Below are 22,094 nucleotides of genomic sequence, written 5' to 3' on the forward strand. Positions count from 1 at the left end.
CCAAAGGTCAAGCAATCTGCCTACCAGCACCTCTAAGGCTCACTGATGAACACGTTCTATCCTGTTTGTTTAATCTGAACAGAAACCAAACTGTGAAAGTGAGAATTTTTGTGGGGGTTCGTGTGCCAGAGCCAGGCTAGCTGTTTAGCCCCGTTTTCAGTCTTTATGCTAAGCTAGCATAGCCGGCTGCTGGCTGTAGCTTCCTACTTAACATTCAGACTAGAATATCAAGAATAGCCTTCTTGCCATTTGTCTGTCAACAAGAAAGTGAATATGCATGTTTCCCAAAATGTCAACAAATCCTACAAAGCTGGTTACAAAATGAACATGTCGATCTAAATCAATAAATATGGAGATTGTCAATAAAATAAAATCAGTTTCCAATCAAACGGTGGGGTTCAAAAGCACAACAAATATTACAAAAATGCTGCTGACTGTGCTCACTGGTCTAACACATTAAGGTTGTGCTCCTATTTTTCTAAACGCTTGCAGCGTCAGCAATTATGCTGGTGAGAGATAGTGACTGTGCAGAAGTGACACGTCTTGATTCAATCACATGTCACTTTGGATAAGGAGGAATAAACCTGCGAAATGAAAATGACCTCTGTCACTGTCTCTGTGGGCCGTGGGTGGATGCCCTGGATTCTCCCTCCGGTACCTTTCAAGAGCTTCTAGTCACATTCAAATCTACATGTAAGTTTGAAATAAATATTTCTATTCACAAGGAAGCCGCTACTAGAGAGTAGACATTCCTCTACCAGACTTTTATCTTTCATTTTCTACCCAGTTAACATATCTTTTTTTAAGAATATAAATACCATATATATATATATATATATATATATGTATATGTGTGTCTATATATAAACATATATATGTATATGTATATATAAATAAAAAATCTAATAAAAAAACTTGCTGGCCAAACACAGCTACAGATTTTCACATATTAACACACAGAATAAAAAAGAAAGCACAACATGCCGAAAACGGGCCGTTCTAGCTTTTATACAGTGGTAAAACCTTAGAGGTAGAAAAAGTGTGAAATATCATTGAGAACTGGAACAAAAATCTACACGAAGGACACAGAGAACATGTTTGTGAGCTCCCACACGCCAACAGCTGAGATTCCCCATGTTCCTTCGCTGTTCAGAATACAGAGTAGACATCATGAAATAACACAGCTGAAACTAAAAGGTAAAACTTAAAAAAAAAAAAAAAAGGGGGGGGGGGCGACGACAAAAGGTCCCATCCTGGGGACGTAACACAGTACAAACATGGCCAATGGCAGCTATAGCTTCCTGGTTAACCGACCGACTAGTGGAATGGGTTAAATACTGGACACTGTGTATGTGTGTGTGTTGCATGAGAGTGAGGTGGAACTGATTTACTCTGGGTTCAGACAGCCACTGTTTGGTCTGTGTGCCTTTTACACAAAAAGACAATCTGACAGAGGTAAAAGACCTCACCTGAGACCGTCTTAACCCTTCATACCGTTTCACCTGTACACGAGTGGGTTGATGGGCTGCATGATGAAGCGCTACATCAATCTACAGCTCATCTGCCCACTCTTCCCATTGTACCACAACGTTTGAAATGACAGTGTTGTTAATATTAGGTCAAATTTTATTCATGGCGGTTACTGAACCTCTATGTATATATTTTTTTTTACCTTTTCCGGAGTTTCTCTCGTCGAGGTCAGGGGTCCTATTCTTAGAAACCTGATGCATTTTGAGCGCAGGCCTTGTCCCGTGTAATCAGAGCCAGCTGGTCTGTGTCTGCCAAAACGCGCCGCGTGAGTCAGCGTGCTGCCGACACGCGTTCTGTCTTGAGAACAGAGTGAAATGCAGCACAGGTTCAATACCGGCTGTCGCAGATTGGATTAGCGAGTGTGCCTGGTGGTCTGCGCTGATTAAGTGTTTGGTAGGAGGTGCGCTAACTATGCGCAATTACTTTCAGGTTTCAGGTAACAAATGAGGTTGAGGAGACATCAGCAGCAATCCTACGTAGACTGACATCACTGCCTGCTACTGTGGCCCTCTATTTTACATTTTAGTCGTACTGTATGTTGGACAAGAGTCTTAGTTGAAGCCTGAAACTGAAATTATTAACTCAACAGAGATGGTGAATGTCGGCTTCTCCTATATGGAACCCCAGTGTTCGATATTAAATAAAATGAAAAAGAAGGTCACACCTGTATTTCATGTCTGATTTTGCTAATGTCACTTTTAATGACAGTGGTGTTGTCACCTTCCTCTCATTTTTCACCCAGTCATGGCCCCCTGCCCCCCTTAAGCTAGCAGACTCAACGACCGCTACCAGTATCAGCCAAATAGCATCTGTTAGCTGGAGCGACAACAACGTCAAAGTAATTCTGAATCATCGAACTTGAGGCTGCTACACGGTTTTCAGACAACCGTAACAAAACCTCGTTGGCTTTTGAGCCTTAGCTTAACAAGGCTGCTCATGCTACCAAGCTAGCTGGTTAACTAGCCAGGCCAGCTGGTGAACTTGGCCTCTGATTCGCCATCAAAGCGAAGAGAAGTAAATCTGAATGAACCAGCTACCGTTGGCTGCTGCCGAAAGCATTGGCTCTTCACATTGATGCCGAGTATGTAAACCAAGCTCACAACCCGGCCTAGCTAGTTAGCCAGCTTGTTGGGTAGCACGTGAAGCCTTGCTAAGCTAAATAAATATAAAAAGATAGCTAACACGAGCTAACTGGCTAAATGTGGTGGCAGCTGCTCTTGCTAGCTTCAGAAACGGGGGGTGTGTAATAAACTGAAAGGTGAGATAGAGGTGACTCCACCAATGTCATGAATGTGACATGGAATTAAAAGTGATATGTCATTAAAAAAAAAAGTTTCACTGGGAAAAATTAGACTTTTTAAAAAGGGAATTTTAAAATAAAAAATTGCATCATTAAATGAAGATGAACTATAAAATTTGTGAAGATAAGAATTAGGAAAATAAGATTTAATAATAATGAGTTTCAGTAATTGCTTCACAAGTTATTGTTTTATTTATATTATACACATTTACTACACAGTTTATTTATGTGATAATTTATTTTAGATTTTTTTGTTAGAATTTAATATTGAACACTTTGGGGCTCCATACACTTTGGTTTGTCATTTAAGGCCAGCAGTGCTTGGATTTTCAAATGCACCAGTCATTTTAAATGAACAAACAGTTTTTAAACAAATATTTGAAGGACAGGAGTGACAAGGGAAGAGGAAAACTAGGAAGCTTTTCTTTCTACTAAGCATGTGTTAGTGAAAAGAAGATCACAACGTGGATAAAGAAAAGCTAATTTACAAAATCTAAAAAAACTGGTCAAATATTACCTTAATTAAAGATAGTAATAGCCAGTGGCATACAGTTGTCTACATGTGTGACCTGAATATGAACACTAGGCTGTAGAGTCTAGTTTTTCTTTAAATACATTGGTTATTGCTTCAACCACGTCTAAACCACAACTCTTATGTTACTATTAGCTTAACTCAAGTATTTAGGGGCATCCGTTGCTGGAGCAACGCTTTTTTCACCTGTTATTAAACCTTCCCATTAATTAACCATTACTTCTCATGTTCTGCTCCTACACATTTTTACATGTTTTGTTTCACATTTACAATTTTAAGTGTACATTTCATCAGGAGGGCCTCACTCATCTCGATGGAAACGACAGCTTGGATAAATTTTGCAGAGCCAGATTTTGCAAACTGACCACACACGGCAGTTTAAAACAATTAATACGGGAATGTACTGTATTTGCTTCATTTCTCTCAGTTTTATTTTACATTCTTTGTTGGGCTGAAGCCAGTTTCTCGAGCCATGACAGTGACTGCTTGAACCCAGAGTAACGGCTGACTGTAAATGGATGACTGTGCTGTAGCTGCTGAAAGCGTTTTGTACGAGAGTGTGTGTGAAGTTTTGGGCTCAGGGTCAGTGAGCATGCCAGTGTACAGAGGATCAATCTGTGTTTGCGTGTGTTTGGGGCTTTTGGAGTGTGAAAGGAAGCTCCTCTACGTCCCTTTAGGCGGAGTCCATTTTAAGGCTGTGGGATCAATGGTCTTGCCGTTACCACGTTTGGTCTCCTTGGCCTTCCAGTCGTCAATAAGGTCCTACAGGAAGAAAAAAAAAACACCTTAGCTGCATATACTAATGAAGAGCTATGTAATAAAGTTGAAATGTAACTGTCCCGCGTACTAATGAGAGTTCTAAACTTTTTGACCAAAACTAATTAGCTATCGTCTGTGTTACCTAGTGACTGGACAGAATTACATGAAGAAAATTCTGACTTTCAAACTTTTGTTTCCTACCTGTCTCTTCAAAACCAGGTGCTTTCCCTTCCAGTATTTGAGCATCTGGAGGGACTGCAGTGTGCTGACAATATCCACTGGGTTCACTGCCGTCTCCTGACTGATCTCTGTGAACGTAAGAGTGGGACCAGAGTTTGGAGGTCAGAGTGATGGGATCAGAATGGTCTGCTTGATAAGACCAAGAGGCTACAGACATGCTATCTGCTCTTTGAGGCTGTACTTAGACACAGTAGTGCTTTGAGCTAAATGCTAATGTCAAAATGCTAACATGCTCACAACGACAATGTTTAAGTAATAGTTTGACATTTTTTTCCTGCTTGCCAAGAGTTAGATGAGAAGACTGATACCACCCTCATGTCTGTACGATATATATAACACTACGGCCAGCAGCTGGTTGGCTTAGCTTAGCATAAGGACTGGAATCAGTGGGAAACAGCTAGCCTGGTTCTGTCCAAAGGGAACAAAATTTGCCTACCAGCCCCTTTACAGCTCAATAATTAGCACGTTATCTGCCCAAAAAATGAAAGTGTAAAAACAACAAGTTATGGTTTGATGGAGTGTTGCGGATTGTGCCAGACTAGATGTTGGCCACGACCCGGGGCAGTGACTTGCTGGAGTGTTGCTGTCACACTGCGGTTGCCAGGCAACCAGCGGAGACTTCTCGTGTAATTCTCGACATGAAAGTAAACAAATGCATTTCGCAAAATGTTAAACTGTTGCTTTGAGCTGTTGATGTTTAGCACGTATCATGTTTACCGTGTTGGCCATAATTTAATTAGTTTAATTTAGCATGTTAACATTTGCCGACTAGCGGTAAACACTCATTAGTCATTCGTTTCGCAGGTGTTTGGCCATAAACCCAGAATTTGGCGCGCTGATGACGCTTCATTACAATTCATCCTGTGGGGGACATGAATGACCAAAACCAAATTTCCTGCCAATCCATCCCATAGTTGTGGAGATATTTCACGTTGGACCGACTTTGCCTCCCCAGAGGCAAAGGCCATTAGCGAGGCTAAAAAGTAGCGTTAGAGAACAACCAATTGCAACAATTACAAAGCAAGCATAAAGCTTTAATATGTTCATTGAATTACAGTCACAGTTACACGGCAGTACAGTTTGACCTTTGGAATGTTTTATATGCTTCGTGCAAAATCATCATTTTGTTCTTTGCATCACTGACAAGTGACGAGCTGTTTTCTGAGGTCAGTAAACATGAACTGTTGGGCTGCCGCGCTCTATCCTTTTAGATTTCACAGTGCAGATACTCACTGGGTTCAGTTACAAGCTTCAGACATGGATCATTTCTCTATGAAGATAAATATTCACAGCAACATTAAACAATTTAGAAAAATATATCAGAAATCACAGGAGGATTTTTGATTTGTTTTTGCTGAAAAGCTGCATCATTGTTTTGGCTTGTGCTGTTTCTATGCACCTGAAAAGCCACTCAACATTATAAAACTTAAGCTAAAGCTTCGCAGCTGTCTCTGAAATGTGCCGTGTAGTTAGAACTAATCAAAATGCTATTGAATGATGACAAAACTCACTTTGAACAACGTCATGTGTTGCTTATCTCTACAGGCATGGCGGAGAATGGCGGAGCCACAGCAGTCGAAATGGGGCAGTACGGCGAGAACGCACTCTGAGTGCAGACTGCGTTGACTTTGAAGAGTCATTTGAATTATTCAGTGCGAGTTGAAAACATCTTCCTAAATTCAAAATAACATGCAGAAATTAAAAAAAGAAAAAAGAAAAAACTCAAAAGAAAAGGAGGAAAGTGGAAGTGAGGGAACAGAGTGTTGTTACTGAATTATTTGCTGTTTGCTGTCACAGTGTCATGGTTGCCGTCTGACCCTGTCGGGAATCTATTATTTAATGCTATCGCTACCTCTTTACTTCGTATGACAAAAAGGATTTTGAAATGAGGGAATCTGAGTTATTTGTGAACAGTAACTCATCTAAAAATAAGTGCAATATTGTGTCTGAGTCACTTGTACTAGTCTTCTCTAGAGTAAGCACTGTAGGGGTATGTATAATTAGTGCTGTTAAAACCATGATGGGTCAGTGACCACGTAAAAGTTTAAATCATCATCATCATCATCATCATCATCGCCATCATCTCTTGATCTAGCGCCATCGGAGGACAAATTTTTAATTCGTCCAGTACTTCGGTTTATGACCAAATACCTGCAAAACTAATGACATTTGAATCAACCTCTGCTGTGCTTTGTGTTTGGTGCCAATGAGCAAATAGACATTCTACCTGCTAAACATCAGCACTGTCACTGTGGCCATGTTAGCCCTCTAATTACAGCATTTCACTCATGGCACCACTGTGTTTCAGTACAGCCTCACACAGCCGCTAGCATGGCTGCAGACTCTCAGTCCTGTTTTGGTTTTCATCACAGTGACAGAGATTTTGTCAGGAATGGACACAAACAGCAGAGCAGGACAGATGTACGAAGCATGGCGTTCCCCCGGTCCACTGAATGTGGTTGGGATGGCCCGGTTTGGCTGTGTGTGTCTGTGCATCCACCTTCATTTATCACCTTAACACTGACTTTGCTGTGGCCTTAGTGCTGTCAGAGCCATTCACAAAGATGGACGCCCATGAATGCATGCATAGACATTTTAAGACACGCACGCAAGCACATGCGGTCTCATGAAAATCTGACGTACTGGGGCTCTCAGATTCCTTCCTGACATTAAAAAAAAAAAGCCCAGCCTTCCTCGCTCCTGAAATGATCCTGTCTCTTTCCATAATTGTGGAGAGTGCAGTCCGGCTCTGACCTTTGATGGAGATCTCCTTGCCCTGAAAATTGTTCAGGTAGCGCAGCAGCACCTCCTTCCAGTAACTCCGGTAGCTAATAAGGCCCAGGTCAGACAGAGGACGCTCAGGTGAACCCACCTTCTCCTCCACCTTGGACAACAGGTAACCTGGAGGGAAAGATCAGATAGAGCTTTTTGCTGGCTTGACTCTTAAGCATTTTCTTCCTTAAGGATATGGAAAAAGGTAATAAAATAAAAATATCAATGACAGTAATATCTAAATCGCAAGAGGGTTTTTTCAGAATCCCTGGCCAGTGTGTAGGGTACTTAAACTTCTGAGATTAAAACAAACACGTACAAAGAGAAATACACACACTGGGTGTCTGTACTCACTGAAGTCGATGAGCATCTTGCCATAGCCCTGCCTCATGTACTGTGGCATAGTGAGGATGCAGGACACGTTGTAGTTCAGGAAAGAGTTCTTCTCCTGCAGAAGGAGAATCAATCCATGAAAACGATGATTTGACTGACTCAGGTTTTTCAGTATTGATATTTTTGAATTTTGAGGTTACTGATATTTACACAGGCGAAGGATTGATTTTATAGCAAAGAAAGGTTTTCATCTGATCTTTACTTTTTCCAGTCTCATTACTTTTGGCTTTGTATATTCTCTTCTGCTCAGTTCTTTTGCATACCTTGAAACACACTGAACGTGCACTGAACTGAATAAACCCAGACCGTGTACTGTATACACAGTACACAGGATTAAGTATCCTATCATGTCCTGGGGGACTATGCAACAATCAAAAGGGAATTCGTGAACTTCCATTTGCTCTAGTCTCTACAGTCCGGAAGCAGCAAATCATTGTTTTGTACAATTCACTCTCAAAGCTACACCTCATATCGGGAAGCAGCTTGGAAAAATATTCTCCTCTCTGGAAAACACTTTACTCAAAGGTTTCTGTTCAAGTGGTATTCGGTTACCTTAGAGAAGTATCCGACCAGGTGGCACCCTGTGTTGTCAGCTTCAGTCATGACATAGAAGAGGAAAGGCTCGACATCGTAATACAGAGTCTTGTGGTCCAGGAAGAGTTTCGCCAGCAAACACAAGTTCTGACAGTAAATCTGTGAGGAGGGGCATCAGAGACATTCGAATTTATCCAAGCTTGCTGGTTCACTTCTCACTGATACAACTGACCGATACTGCCTTTTCTTGTCAGCGCGTCTGAGAGCACACTGGTCGGCTATTCATCCCCGTCTTTGAGCGAACACAGCCGGCTAATCTCGCACAGACAGTTCTCCGTCTCATTAGGTTTACAGGAGTCTTACGTTTAGGTGCAAAAATTGGTTAAAAATGGTCGGACACCGAGGAACCACGAGAAGTACAATTTTTTTTTTTACAGACACAGGAGCCACTGTAGGTGTCATAAGGCCTTTAGGCAAGACCCTGTCACGTGAAGAGATTTGTTCTTAAGTTGCACATACGAGCGATTTCAAAGAACTCGTTACATTTACCAAGTTTCTCAAATTTGTAATTTTCAGAGTGGTCCAGGACCATCGTGCAAGTCATGCACAGATAGCCTGCCTCTCTCCACAGGTGGACTTAATGTGGTGCCTCCATCTGGTTTCATTTTGAACATCATTTCACATCCTCTTGACAACCTCCCATCTAAGTCATGGGCTGCTCGCTTAGCTTCAGTAAGATGTTTTGGAATGTCTAACTTTATTTCAAACCATCCTCTCTTTGTTCTGTCAAAGCGCAGTGCTGCTCTGATAACACGTCACTGGCAACTGTTTTGAGTCCCGTAATACAGTTACTGACGCTGCTATATGTGTTTTGTTTTCCCCTGCATGTGGACCAATGATTCCTGGACTTCTGGAAGGAGGTCAGGATGACTTGTGCAGCACTCTCCTACCTTGTTCTTTTTTCCGTCCACCTCAAAGACAGAGATGTTCCCCTTTCTGTAGATCTCGTCACCTGGAGGATGCTTCCACACACACTTAGCCTTAATGCAACAGGGAAAAACAAGGAGGAGAAGCAAACGTCAAACATTTCACTTTGAGTTTCACACAGTGGTCAGTCTGGACTAAAAACTCTACATCTCTAGTCCGGCTGGCTTAAACTACGCAAAGTGTTTTTAAATTTTAATTAACCTCACTGGCCGTTTCTTAATGGTGTTAGGAATTCTAAGTCTCTCAAAAACTGGCACAGTCTGCTACAACAACAGTGGTGTGTTTCGGATCCCGTTTCCAAACCATTCAGTTCAGCAGAGCACCCCGTCCTCTTCTTGCATCCCTCACTCAAATATAGAAACAGTGTGAACTGCATTAGAGGGGCAAAGCTATAAAGTCTATCTAAATAGAGTCTGCGTGGTCTAGGAATAAAATTATGACTCGCCTTAGGCATTGAGATAGTGAGGTCATAGTTTGAAATAAGGTGAAAGCCCAGACTCATTTAGTATCACAGTCCATTTTCACTTTAATGCTTCGACATTGCCGACCGGGAGCTTCAGTTTTCTTGGTTATCAATCAGAGGCATTTTAGCTACGATAGCGATAGCTAAGAAGAACCGCTACCAGAGACAATTTGCAGCATATAGTGGTGTTTTTTTGGTTTTGTCCCCTTCTGAAAGGTGGGATGAATGAGAATAAACTGCTCCAGAATACTTGAACACAGGCAGTTTTCCACACATAGACTTTACTTAGGCGGGCTGCCCAGGTATATTACTGGTCGCCAAAGTATATTGGGCGACCCATCTTAGCATTTTTCTTTTTTATTTTTCATCCCGCCGAGAAAACGACGCCATCTGTGATCTGCAGCCCTGTTTTTGTTGTAAATACTGAGTCACAAGTCACAAAAAGTCACATTTGATGACGTACAATATATCAACAATATATACTGAAGCTGCACACTCTGTGAGTCCTAAACAGCACTTAAAATTACAATGAATAAGTGCTGTAATAGCTCTTAAAAAATGATCTGAGACATTCATGACAGGCAGAGAAATTGTAGTATGCAGCTTAGGACAAAGAAGTGGAACCCTACAGGAGAAATGGATGTGAGTTATATGTCCAGAAACATCAGTCATGACAAAACTGTCAAAGAGTTTTTCAACATTTCAATACCAACTCTAACTGGATTAATGTCAAAGTGGTCAAAACCATTTCTAATCAGACACAAAGCTCACCAAGTTTGTGAAACAATGCAGTAACTAGCAAAACTAGAAGACATAGAGGGTTCAGCGGTTTTCTGTATTATATTAGCCTCCTTCTCTATTTATCTGCTGCAACACTGAAAATGCAGATGGGTAAAAGTGGGGCCAGGAGGAACTGCAAAAAGGCCACCATGTATTTTTATAGCCATATTAAAATGACAATTCTCCCTCACAAGCCGTGAACACAATGCACAAATGATCCCCTTTTAAGTTGATCTGTCAAACATATTAGCAAACAGTTGCCTATTCCCTAATGAAGCAGCCATAGAGCAACGCTTGAGCAGGCAGTGTACAGTGAGATTATCAGAGCTTTCTTGCTGCCTACTGTGGTCAAAACCAATGATATGACAGTGGTGAGAGCAAACTAAAAACAGTAACGGGAAAAAAAACAAAACTGTGAGCTGAGAGTCACTATAAATTTCAGCAGAGCTGATGGAAACTGCAGAGTTGGGTGATAACTCTCTGTGGGTTTGTCACTACGAGCAACCCCTTAAATATACAAGTGGTCATGTGATCAGTTGTTCATATAAGAATGAAACTGATAATAGCTACTTTACATTAAAATGTCAAATGTGTAAAAAAGACTTTAGAAGAAATAATAGATAAATCTGTCAAGTCAATTTAGCAGTTGTAGGTTTTGAGGTATTCTCCTACTTTTTAAGGATATGCAGATGCCTCCAAAAATTGGAAAAGCTGCCTCACCATGTGCCTGCGCAGAATGGTCTGGCTCTTCATATACTTAAGGCAGAACTCGCACATGTAGAGTCTCCCCAGGCGGGCGTACTCCTCTGGATATGGAGAGTGGTACCAGGTGTCCAGCTCATAGCGACCAAACACAATGGTCTTTATCATGTTGCTGCCCTCCGACACCTGACCTGCCAGACGGAGCTTCTCCTGTACAGGCCAAGACAGCGGAGAAAGGGAGAGGGGGAAAGGAAGTGAAAAGGTATAAAGAGGACAAGAAGAAGAGAGGCAGGTGAGCAGGCAGAGGGGAGAGAGGAGAAAGAGGAAAAGATCTCAATTATTCAGGGAAGAGGATCAAGTGAGCAAAAGATCAGACTTAGGAAAACCTCAGTGGAGGAAACCAGCCACAAAAAATTAAAAAAAAAAGTAAACAATAAAAAGATGTAGGAAGAAAACTTAGGACGAGGAAGAAATATAAAAAGGCCTAATATGAAGGGAAGAAACAAATTTCTATAGAAAACATTTCTGTTCTCATGTTGTGTGCAAGGATTTTTTTAGGGCTTTTATGTGACAAACACTAAAATGATGACACAGTCATAAGAAAAATAACAGACGCTAAGATTTGTATGAAAACAGCGCATTTTTGGTGCCACAGTACTTTCAAAATCTCTCAAACTAAACTGAAGACTTAAATGGTGTCAAAATAATAGAAGGCCTTGAATCGCAGCATTTTGAATGAGGATAATTTAAGACTAGCACCATTACCATGCAGTTATAGCATAAGTTTGACAAAAAATTGCAAAAAATGTTCACTACTCACTGTTGAGTTGCCTATCTTAAGTTCCAAGTTTTTTCAAGATGGCTTTTATCTTGTAGTGAAAAAGAAACCAGTAACAGTTTGAAAAGCCTGTCATTAATCTAAATCTATTGTTTGCTTCGGTAAGTTGTAGGCAGTGCAAAGCATATGCCATTTGTACCTAAGAGGCTAAAACATGCAAAACCATTTATGTGATGGTCTGATAAAAAGTTACAATGCTTTCGCATCCGAAAGGGTCAGAAAGTAACAGAGCAGGAGAAAAAACAAATACAGAATAAGAGGAAGTGACTGTCCAAACTACCAAAAATATCTCAGACTCCTCCTGTGGCTGCAGAGACTGAAACAGAGAAGAAGAGGAGTAAGGCAGAAAAGAGGGGACAAAAAAGAAAGAAAAGGAGAAAAGAGTAAGGGAGGGAGATGATGATGAGTTTTCTCTCTTACAAGGTCGTCCGAGGCACGTGCCTGCGCTTTCCTGAACAGCTCAAGATCATAGTCGCTGGTGATGTTCTCCAGCAGCGGCTCCCGGCTCACCCCGTGGCTTTGACGGTGCTCCTGGGGGGGGGGGAGAAAGACTCTAAAAATACAATAAGGGATAATACATTTGCATACTTCACGCACATTCATGTCTCACCCACTTACCATGTACTTTTCCTTCTGGTCTTTATTGAGACCAGAGTTCCTCTTCCTTCTCAGTTCTGTCACCTTCTCCTTGTAGCGCAGCTGACGCTCTGTTGGGGCCTGAGGCCACAGAGAGACAAACACTTCAACAGAGAAGATTTTGCACCGGCATTTTGACCCCTTTACCTTTTGAGGAGTGGCAATGGTTGAGCAAAAAACTGATCACAACCTTCAATTTAAATGTCTGTGATTATATTGTATATAAAGAGATCATGTGTTGCTGAGTTGTGTTGATTTCCATTAATACTAATATAGATATTTTATGACTGCTTAGTGAACAAAAAATGTGAGGGTTCATATTCAAGTCCACTGCTTTTCACATCTGTACCAGAGTCCCACCAGGATTTATACTCGGACCACTTTTATGTAGTCCTCTGTCTGAAGAAATTCCACTCATATGCTGATGATACACTGATCTATACACGTGCTTTCATGTGTATAGGTCACGTCTAAAGTTCAGTGTAATGAAAATGCCACTCCTGAACCAAATATAATGTTAGCAGATCATGAGTTACAAGTTGCGTCTGAGTCCAAGTAGCTGGGTGTTTGGATTCATTCTAGTCTGTCCTTCCGATGAAAAAAACAGGACAAAGAGTCGGCTACAATTTGAATAACTTTATACACTCCACCTATAACTAAACCAAACAGCTTTCAGAGCTGGAGCATTTTAAACTTGAAAATGTGCTCAGTAGAGCGCAGACCTCCACCGAGGCCAATGTCAAACAACATAAACCAGACTTCAGAGGAAAAAAATTCAAATTCATAGGAAGTCATCCGGATCTGCCCCAAAATGCATGCCCCATCCCTCCACCAAGTTTGGTGCAAATCAGTTCAGTAGTTTTTGCGTAATCCTGTTGACAAATAAATAAACCAACAAACAAGTAAACAAACAAACAGACAGACAGAGGGGATCACATAACCTCCTGCAGAGGTAATAAAATAACATCCTGAGCTGGGAAAACCTGATATGTTGATATGATATGTCAAGCTTTGTCTTGTTTTCAAAATTTTACATAATGCCAATCCGTCCCATGTTAATCCTGATGTTGCAAAATTTTTCCCCCTTCATCCTTAGTTGGATTGTATGGATTGCAGCTGACTACCATGTGTTATGCCGTGGCATTATTTATTGTAGGATGCGTACTGCACTATTTTGTGCATATTTCTTATGGCATCTGTATATACATTTAATAACATATGTCATTTTATTCTGTTTTCAGGGTGCCTTTTTAACATCTGGCCGGGGACAACAACAACATAGCCTTTTAAGCTAACTCTGACTCAATTATGTGTTTTCTCTGTCCATGAATGAGAACTGTCTTTGTCAAATAAAGTAATGAACTACATCAGACAAAGACGTAAGGATGAGTCCTACCACACTTACTGTGACTCAGACTACAGCAGCGCTTCATCCCTTTTCTCTGGTCCCGCTACACTGAGGACTCACAGATACCTCAGATCCCTGACTTCAGGTAGAGGTATTACTGCTTTAAGACTAATGCTGCAGTGTGTAGGAATTCCCCTCCACACACACTGACACACGAACTAACACACCTTCAGTTCATGATGAAGTGGACTGGACAGGTGAAATCAAGGAAGGGTCACAGCCTTCATCTGGATTTACTTGCCCAGCTCAGGTGATAAAGAGAATTTCCTTACAGAGAATCAGAACATGTGTACCTGTATCTGTGTATTACGTGTGAGCATGTGTCACTATGTGTTATGCTTGTCTGACGCACTTGTGTGTTTGTGCGTTACCTGGTTTCTCGTGGAATGTCTGTTCTCGTCCTGACGGTGTGACAGTGTCCTTTCCTCAACCTGTTTGTCCCGCGTTGAAGCCTTTCCCTGACAAAACATCAACACTGTCTACCACCAACGACTCACAACCGGCCCTGCAGCAGAAACATCACAGCAGCCACCTCCGCGTTCCTGGAGGCTTCGCAGCTCGACAATTTCAATTTGAATCTGTTGGTTTCCTTCAGCTTCATCCACTGGACACTTGGTCGCAGTGTTTTGGTTGGGATGTTCCCACGACAGATTCTTGGTTTGACGAATAAGTAATTTGAAAGAAGCTAAAAAATAGTTTGAAGATGAACTGAAGGAAAAACTGTAGCATATTTTTAGTCCAATGTGGCAGATAGTTGCAAAAAAATTTTTCAAAAATTAATTAATTACAAAAAAATAGATAGAGAAACTGTAAGACAACACATACTGTAAAATGGTCTCAGTTTCCAGTGGGAATTTTTTCTGCTTTAAAATAACATTTAGCATCATGATTTTACACTCCGTTCTTACCCTGGAACTCTATTCATACATCTTTGTTTCTGTGTGTCTGTGTGTACCTTGCATTCGTCAGCAGAGAGGTTGTGGTAGAGAGGACATCCCGATATGGAGAAATGTCTCTCATGCCTCCCTGTCAGGTGACCTGAGTGAAAAAAGAGAAGGAGAAATGGAGATGGAGACAGAGCGGGAAAGACAGAGAGACGCAGAGAGCTCAGAGTTGGTCTATAGGAGCAGGACATCTGATCTGATGATAAATGTTGCAGAGTTTGTGCCCTCACCCAGTGAGTTGCACCCAGGTGTGGGACACTTCATGTTGAAGTTGTAGCTCTCATGGAAGCGCCGTCGTTTGGGCCGGTGGGAAAGGTCGTGGGCGGCGGCCTCTTTGAGTGACAGCTCTTTAGCCAATCTCTCGTCCTCCTCTTGTGAAACTACAATATCGTTGCTAGAAGACACAAGGTCATTGCTTGGGCTGGAAACCTCGATGTCTGACTCTGAGGATGGGGCATTGCCTGTTGGGGTGCGAGGAGGGGTCTCATCCCGGTCCACCCCCTGCTTTAGGTCTGCTGAGCCAATCAGGACAAGAAAAACATATCAACGATTACATTTTTTTTATCTGTTCCTAAGTAGGTGAAATAGTCAAACAAACGTTTTACTACCTTCTTCTGTGATAAAAAATATCTGGCCTCTCTATTGTAACAAATCTGTCTTAAGGAAAATCTGTGTCTGCGGCAAATGTGACCCAATACAGATGCAGTAAGCACCCTCCAGCAGTGGCTCCAAGCTGAGAAATTCAATAGTAAAGACTAATGGTACTGCAGCGGAAGACCAGTGTCTGAGCTGAGAGAGGCTGGCAGGTGAATGGGAGGACATGTTGCAGCCCATTTCCTTCCCTATATTTCCAGTTACACTGAGCTGTTCAAGATGTCAGGCCAACTGTTTTTTTAAATCGGAGACTGCAAACCTCTGCCAATGCTAAACAGTTTCTTTCACTTTGTGTTACACCGTTCCTAATATCACTTACAATTAAAGCCAGACTAACTTTCCTGAGAAACCCTGCAGGTAGGCAAGCAAACAAAGGCAAAGACAAAAAAAGAGGTACCAAATGATAAAATGAATTATTTTGTTAAACATCATCACGATAACTAATCACAGACCAGGAAAACAGTGATTCCGCCATTCCATATATCTAGAAGGATAATTAGAGTATTACATTATTATATCTTGACTGTTCTAACTAGATCGCATTCATAGTTTGTTAAAAATTCCAATTATCTGTGGCAGTAACTTATTTGGCGGAGGAACTGCAAAGGGCTAATAATAATAATAATGTGGAATAACCTGTGGCTGTTTTTGATCTTTCCAAAGCTTTTGACAGGTTTGTGCACATTACGCTGTCTGCTACAGATGCTACAGCGGCTAGCTGTGATCGACAGAGCCCTCCGATGGGTTTTTTAGCTATCTTCATCATCGAAGACAATTTGTCACATACCAAGGAATTAACTCAGCTCCTTTTAACATAAAATATAGTGTTCCACAGGGATCTATTTTAGGGCCCTTGTTGTTTTTTATTTGCCTATTGTTTGTAAACGGGCTTGTAATACTCTAAATTGTGAACGATACTAGAATCTAGTGTTCCACCAAAAACCATCATATAGTGTATATACATGGCTAAAGCTAAAAAAAACAAACAAACTTTTACTCGTGGTTAAGAAAAACCCATTTAATTTTATCCGGACCTCAGAAAACAAACATATGAATATTTCTACAGCAGTTAGCCTTACGAGTAATGACAGATATTGCGTGAACTGGAGAGCACATATTGGTATGATTTAATTAAAAAAAGCAAGAACATAGAGATAATGGGCAAAAGAAGATAAATGCTACCCTTACACAAGGTCTGACAATTACAGTTTGGGTGAGTACAAACATACAAAATGGCATAATATTTATCTGTTAGGAAAGAGATGTGTTAGACCTGTATTTTGTGAAGGGATGACACACATTCCCTTTTTGTAAATTCTGTCATACTCAAAGACTTCCAAATAAACAAAATGCAGGTTGTTTAGGTTTTATACTGTTATTTCAAACAAGCGCTGCCTTCTATTTTTAATTTATTATTTCGCACATTAACACCATACTCAACTACCAAACTTGTAACTGTTTTCAACTCTAGTCTGCATTTTCAAAAACTTCAAATATCTTTTATCTTCTGTAAACTAGGTTTGTGAGACACAGACATAATTTCAATGATGGTAATAATAATTATTATAAATCACCATCAACTGTGTATCATGAAATTCCTCTTAACTTCGTTTCACAATATGACACAATGGTAAGGAAACAAATGATGAAACTGAATGAGTACAGATGTATCTGCTTTAAAGGAGAGAGATGGTCACCTCCTCTCAGTGTCTGAAGTCAGATAACAACAGCTCCTGCTCTCCATAAGGTTACTCATTCGTTCCAGTGACAAAACACAAGTCCTGAATATGTGCTGAGACATATTTGTCTTCTTTATAATCAGGAACACACTGTGATCACAGACAGGCCTGATGACATTACCTGAACAGCACCACAATGAATGAATGAAACGCCCTTCCTCTTCCCCCCCTCCTCTCCATCTGGGCTTCATGTCGTTCCTTGTCTTCTCTGCCCTCAGCCCAGCTTCCTTTTCAACTCTCTCCTCCACTCATCAGTCTTTTCTTCTACTCTCCCTTTCGTCCTCTCTCTTTCCCTCCGTCCATGCCAGATTTTACTGCTCTCTCCACTTTTCTCACTCCCTCTTTTCACCTCCTTCATCTGTTCTTTCCCTTGTGCCTCTGTTTCTACTCTTTTATAATGAAATTCATCTGCTTGTGCTTATCCTCCTCCTCATACAACCTAGAGGAGGCGAGTGAATACACCAAACAGCATCCACTGTTAAAGCATCCCCGATGTAGTGTATCGATCTCATTTCAAGACATACAAGTAACACCACGGGTCTCACCGTTAGCCTCGGTATCTGAGCCAGACGACCTACTCTGACGCAGTGGGTATCTTTTGGCTGTGGTGTTTGTTGCCCCCTGTTGGCTGCGTGTGACCCTGCGCCCGGAGGAGAAGACTGACGCTGCCACTGCTGTTGCTGCTGCCGACTCTGCTGCTGAATCCAGGCCTTCATCAGGACCCGCGGCTACGGGAGAACTGCTCTGTACTGAGCTGCAGTTATCTAGAAGAGAAGAGAAGAGAAGACGAGGAGAGAAGAAAAGAGACGAGGGAAGAGACGAGAGAAGAGAAGAGACGAGAAGAAAAGAAGAGACGAGATGAGAAGAAAAGACGAAAAGAGACGAGAAGAGAAAAGACGAGAACAGATGAGAAGAAAAGAGACGAGATGAGATGAGAAGAGACGAGAGGACAAGAAAGAGAAGAGACGAGAGGAAATGAGAAAAGAGGAGAAAGACGAGAAGAAAAGAGACGAGAGGTAAACAGAAGAGAGGAAAAGAGACGAGAACAGATGAGAAGAGACGAGACGAGACGAGACGAGAAGAGATTACTTCAGGATTTTCACTTGTTGGGACAACTGTCCTCTGCTGCGGTCACGTGTTGGCTGTAGTTACCAGTCACACCTCAAGAGAAGGTGTTTCATGCAAAACACATAACCTCATTAAATGCATAAGAACTGAAAATATCCAGCTTTATATAAACTCGTGCTAAACTACCTTCATCATAAACATACTGATTAAAGGTTAATACACCATTACTTTAACACTCAGAAATATACCTTTTTCATAAGGACTACTTTTATTTTAGATATATTTTACTGCTAATACACAATTTGAGTGATTTTTTTCTTTGCTTGGTTTAACAGTGGAACTGATTAGTCAATCGACAGAGAAATGATTGGGAATTATTATGATAATCAATGTCATTTTCAAGCAACAATGACAAATATTTGCTTGTTCCACCGTCTAAATTGTGAAGATTTACTGCAGCTCTTTGTCTTATGTGATAGTAAACTGAATATCTTTAGGTATAAGACTTTTGGTCAGACAAAACAAGCGATTTGATATCACCAAACCATTCATCAAGAAAATAAACGGATGAAGCGATAATTAAAAAAAAAAAAAACTGTAGGTTGCAGCCCTACATGAGGACAGAACTACTGCAGAAACTTAACTGAACAGATGGGTTAAAAGTTTTCCAGATTCTAGATGGATTTCTTAAACCCGAGCAGTAGTCTGTAACTAATCAACTCCAAGTAAAAATGGTAGGGAAAAGACAGAGTTACTTGTTGCGAACGGCCTCAGTGGTTATGAAGAGTCTAGTCCCGCCACAGACAAGAAGACCGAACCTCTGCATCCACTTCTTTCTGGAGCAAACTGCGTGCCGTGCCTGTGTGAGGACTGGGGCAGCGTAGCCGACTTCTCTCAGTAACAAAAAAGAAGGAGGCAGTGTCGGCCTGTCTTTCTCTGTTGTAAATCCCCTCTGGCAGCCACAGCAGAAAGGGGTCACACAGGGTGTGTTTGTGTGTCGGTGGTGGGGGGAGGTCAGGCTGTCTAAACCCATTCCTGCTTTATCACTGCCCATATATAATAGCTACCGCTGAACAGTTGAAGTGGGGGGGGGGTCTCTGAATGAAATACCCTTCCTCATTAAAATGACTCACATAAACTGAATTAGACAGCATGTATGAATATAAGCAGAGATAACATATCTATGATTAGTAGAAGAAAGTAAAGTTCACTACAGGTCAAGAGCAGAAAAACTAAACTGTGGTATAATAAATGGGTTTAATTATACCCACAAGGACTAATGGGAGGAAAATGCTGCTTTTTAAAGTTTACAGCCAGATAAAAGGTCGGAGAGGTTTGGAACGGTCTCCCTGAAGTTCTGAATACACTGGTGTTATGGTACTGGTGAAATAAACTGGTGTAAGTACACTAAGTGTAAAAGGTTAAGGGGCCTGGTGGATTCTTCCCTGTCTGCAGTAAACGCTGAGATTTCTTTCTTCTAAATTGGTTTGAGGAAAACTGAAAGCCTAGCACCTTCCATGTAAGACCCCGGCCGTTACTTAAGGGCTTCGGGAGCATGAACGCACCGAGCCCCCCATATGTTAACCTCCGTGATGTAATTACTTAGTTATTCCTTTCTGTGCTGTAAAAGTCCCTCACGTTGCCTGTATGTTCTTGCCTGTGTGAGACATACGGAGTGTACACCTGGTTACTGTGACTTCTGGCACCTCCTACGGTGGATTATTAAAACAACAACAACAAAACCTTGACATATTTACCTTGCGAGCTCTGACTGAGGCGCAGCGAAGCCCGAGTCAGGCGCGTGCTGCTGCGCCTGTGCGCGCTCTCGGAGACCTCGGCGTGCTCGAGGTCGGCGGAAAAATCCGAGTCCTCGGTCCCGTCGGAGCTGCTGCCTGCGGTCCTCTGGAAACAGCAACATTACGAGCAGTTTGTGTGACTGAGCTCAAGGCTGAACTAAAAACTATTCAGTGAAACTCAGTTAAATAAAGATCTGCCTTGTTCGGCTTTTTGTTCGCTTTCGTTTTGTTTGTTTGTTTGTTTTACCAGCGGATAATTCAACAAAGATCCCATACTGGGGGAGGAGCGTCACCCCCTCCTCATGTCCTCCGGCTCCGCACCCACTCTGATCCCGGTGGACTTGTCAATAACTGCTCAAAATAGGAATAACCGGCATCTCTACGGATACTCTACTGTACCAGCCCCGATCCGCCTCAGCGCCCGAGCGCCTCCTCCGCGTACATTTCCAGGTAGCGGTCTGTTAGGTCGGCTACTTGTTCGGAAGACTGTTTCCAGGAGCGCCGAACCGGATGAACTCGCCAAGTGTCCCATGGACACAGTTTGTCGACAGTGCGGGATGCCAAGCAGCCTCCCACACGGACCGAGCGGGGTGATGCTGGTAACGGAGGCGAATGAGGGGCTCACCCTGCACCGATGTAGGGACCAAAATCCGGCTGGGTGGGGGTGGGGTGCGGAGCATCCAGCAGGAGCCGACATGACATTTGCACTTCACAAATAACATACTCGGGGCCTCGTCCATCCTCTCAAATAGCAGCCCTCATGTGCCACTATAGGGCCACCTAATGTATAATATCAATTCATACGGTGGATCAATAATGTTTTTTTCTCCTGTATTTCATTTCGTTCCACGTGATATTTTTTCAAAATCCCAATCATTGATTTTAATCGTTTCTCGTTTCAGCTTGTTACATTAAAATACAGTAAATCGAAATAAGAAAGCTTTATGTAGGACAATACCCTAAACCCGTACACATAAATGTACTTTACGTGCATTATGTAGGCCAATATGTGCTAAATAATATCGATAGCATCGCCGTTTGGCCACTTTTAACACGGTAACAGGAGAAATCCACTAACATCTCTCTACCACCGGGCGGTCCACGTCGTGGACAGCGCGTCTGACATCTCCACAACAAGACGCCGAGCACCCAATTTGCATACGACCAATGATATTGAAGAGGAGGCGGGGTTCGGGAGAGCCGAGCCAAATGAACGCAACACTTTCCCGATTCTGTCCAATCACAGCGTTGTTTTGGTGCGGACGCCTCGTCTCATCCTCGCACCCTAAGAACAGCCTGTCCCCTTCTACCCAGTAAAAGCCGCCTTAATGGACGTTAACGGAGGCCAACGACTCCCCGCCGGTTAATAGAAGTCCGATCGAAAGTCGCAAAGCCCGAACTTTCAAAGCCCCTCCTACTGTACCCCGACGAGGAGACGCTTAATAAACAACAACACATTCTTGCAACTCAGCAATAAACCTGAGCTAGCTTAGCTTTTAGCAACAGCTCAAAACGACAGCTTAGTTGAACCCACCGCCACTACTATTCGACACACATCCAAAACTCATTAACGGCATCTTGTAGAACCGCATTTCAGCTCGCAGGCGGCCACGGGCTTTTGCACACAACTTGAGTGTTACCTCTGCGCTGGCTAACCTTAGCTATGACGTTATGTTGTTGTGTGTCCGAGCTGCATCCTGCTCTTAGGGCTGAGTCTGCAGCGAACATCTGCCTTACCTTTCTCCGGGGCATTTTCAAAGATGTGACTTGTGGCCTCTGGCAGATTATTACTCCGTACTTTGGGAGCAATTTATCTCAGGGTGTATAAACAATAAGAAGAGTGAATCACCAGCTTTTGACATGAGCCAACTCAGCTGAAAAAAAGCGCATCAATTTCTCCGCACTTCCTTGAGAGTGGGGCGCAATCTCGTTTGTTTTTTCAGGTACGTTGACAAAATGGCTCCGGGTGGAACATTCAACTTCTGCGGTTCGTTGGATTCAGATATTTAAGAATCATAT

The 22,094-nt window shown here is 42.1% G+C and overlaps 1 protein-coding gene across 2 annotated transcripts; it reads right to left on the minus strand.

Moving 5' to 3' along the window:
* Nucleotides 1-840: 840 nt before the first annotated feature.
* Nucleotides 841-22,029, minus strand: LOC120782933 (histone acetyltransferase KAT7-like). Of its 2 annotated transcripts, none has more exons than XM_040115518.1 (15): nucleotides 21,813-22,029; nucleotides 20,037-20,181; nucleotides 17,757-17,975; nucleotides 15,049-15,330; nucleotides 14,830-14,912; nucleotides 14,246-14,332; nucleotides 12,449-12,547; nucleotides 12,251-12,361; nucleotides 11,011-11,202; nucleotides 9,011-9,100; nucleotides 8,079-8,219; nucleotides 7,488-7,581; nucleotides 7,116-7,262; nucleotides 4,323-4,429; nucleotides 841-4,124 (listed from the first exon to the last, which is right to left on the minus strand). In XM_040115518.1, exons 1-15 carry the CDS (start codon nucleotides 21,825-21,827, stop codon nucleotides 4,026-4,028), a joined length of 1,911 nt encoding a protein of 636 aa, XP_039971452.1. In that variant the 5' UTR covers nucleotides 21,828-22,029; the 3' UTR covers nucleotides 841-4,025. The 2 variants fall into 2 exon arrangements, with proteins under 2 accessions (XP_039971452.1, XP_039971443.1); XM_040115509.1 differs by having other exon boundaries at nucleotides 15,049-15,333.
* Nucleotides 22,030-22,094: the final 65 nt, after the last annotated feature.

Source organism: Xiphias gladius, chromosome 3 (assembly GCF_016859285.1).
Source record: "Xiphias gladius isolate SHS-SW01 ecotype Sanya breed wild chromosome 3, ASM1685928v1, whole genome shotgun sequence".
Classification (NCBI taxonomy): Eukaryota; Metazoa; Chordata; class Actinopteri; order Istiophoriformes; family Xiphiidae; genus Xiphias; species Xiphias gladius.

Excerpts from the sequence above, each read along its gene's own strand:
- LOC120782933 (XM_040115509.1), bottom strand. Across the intron at positions 14,333-14,829 it reads TCTCTGCTGACGAATGCAAG|GGAAAGGCTTCAACGCGGGA; the intron begins GTACACACAGAC and ends ATGTTTTGTCAG. Across the intron at positions 12,548-14,245 it reads GACATTCCACGAGAAACCAG|GCCCCAACAGAGCGTCAGCT; the intron begins GTAACGCACAAA and ends CTGTGGCCTCAG.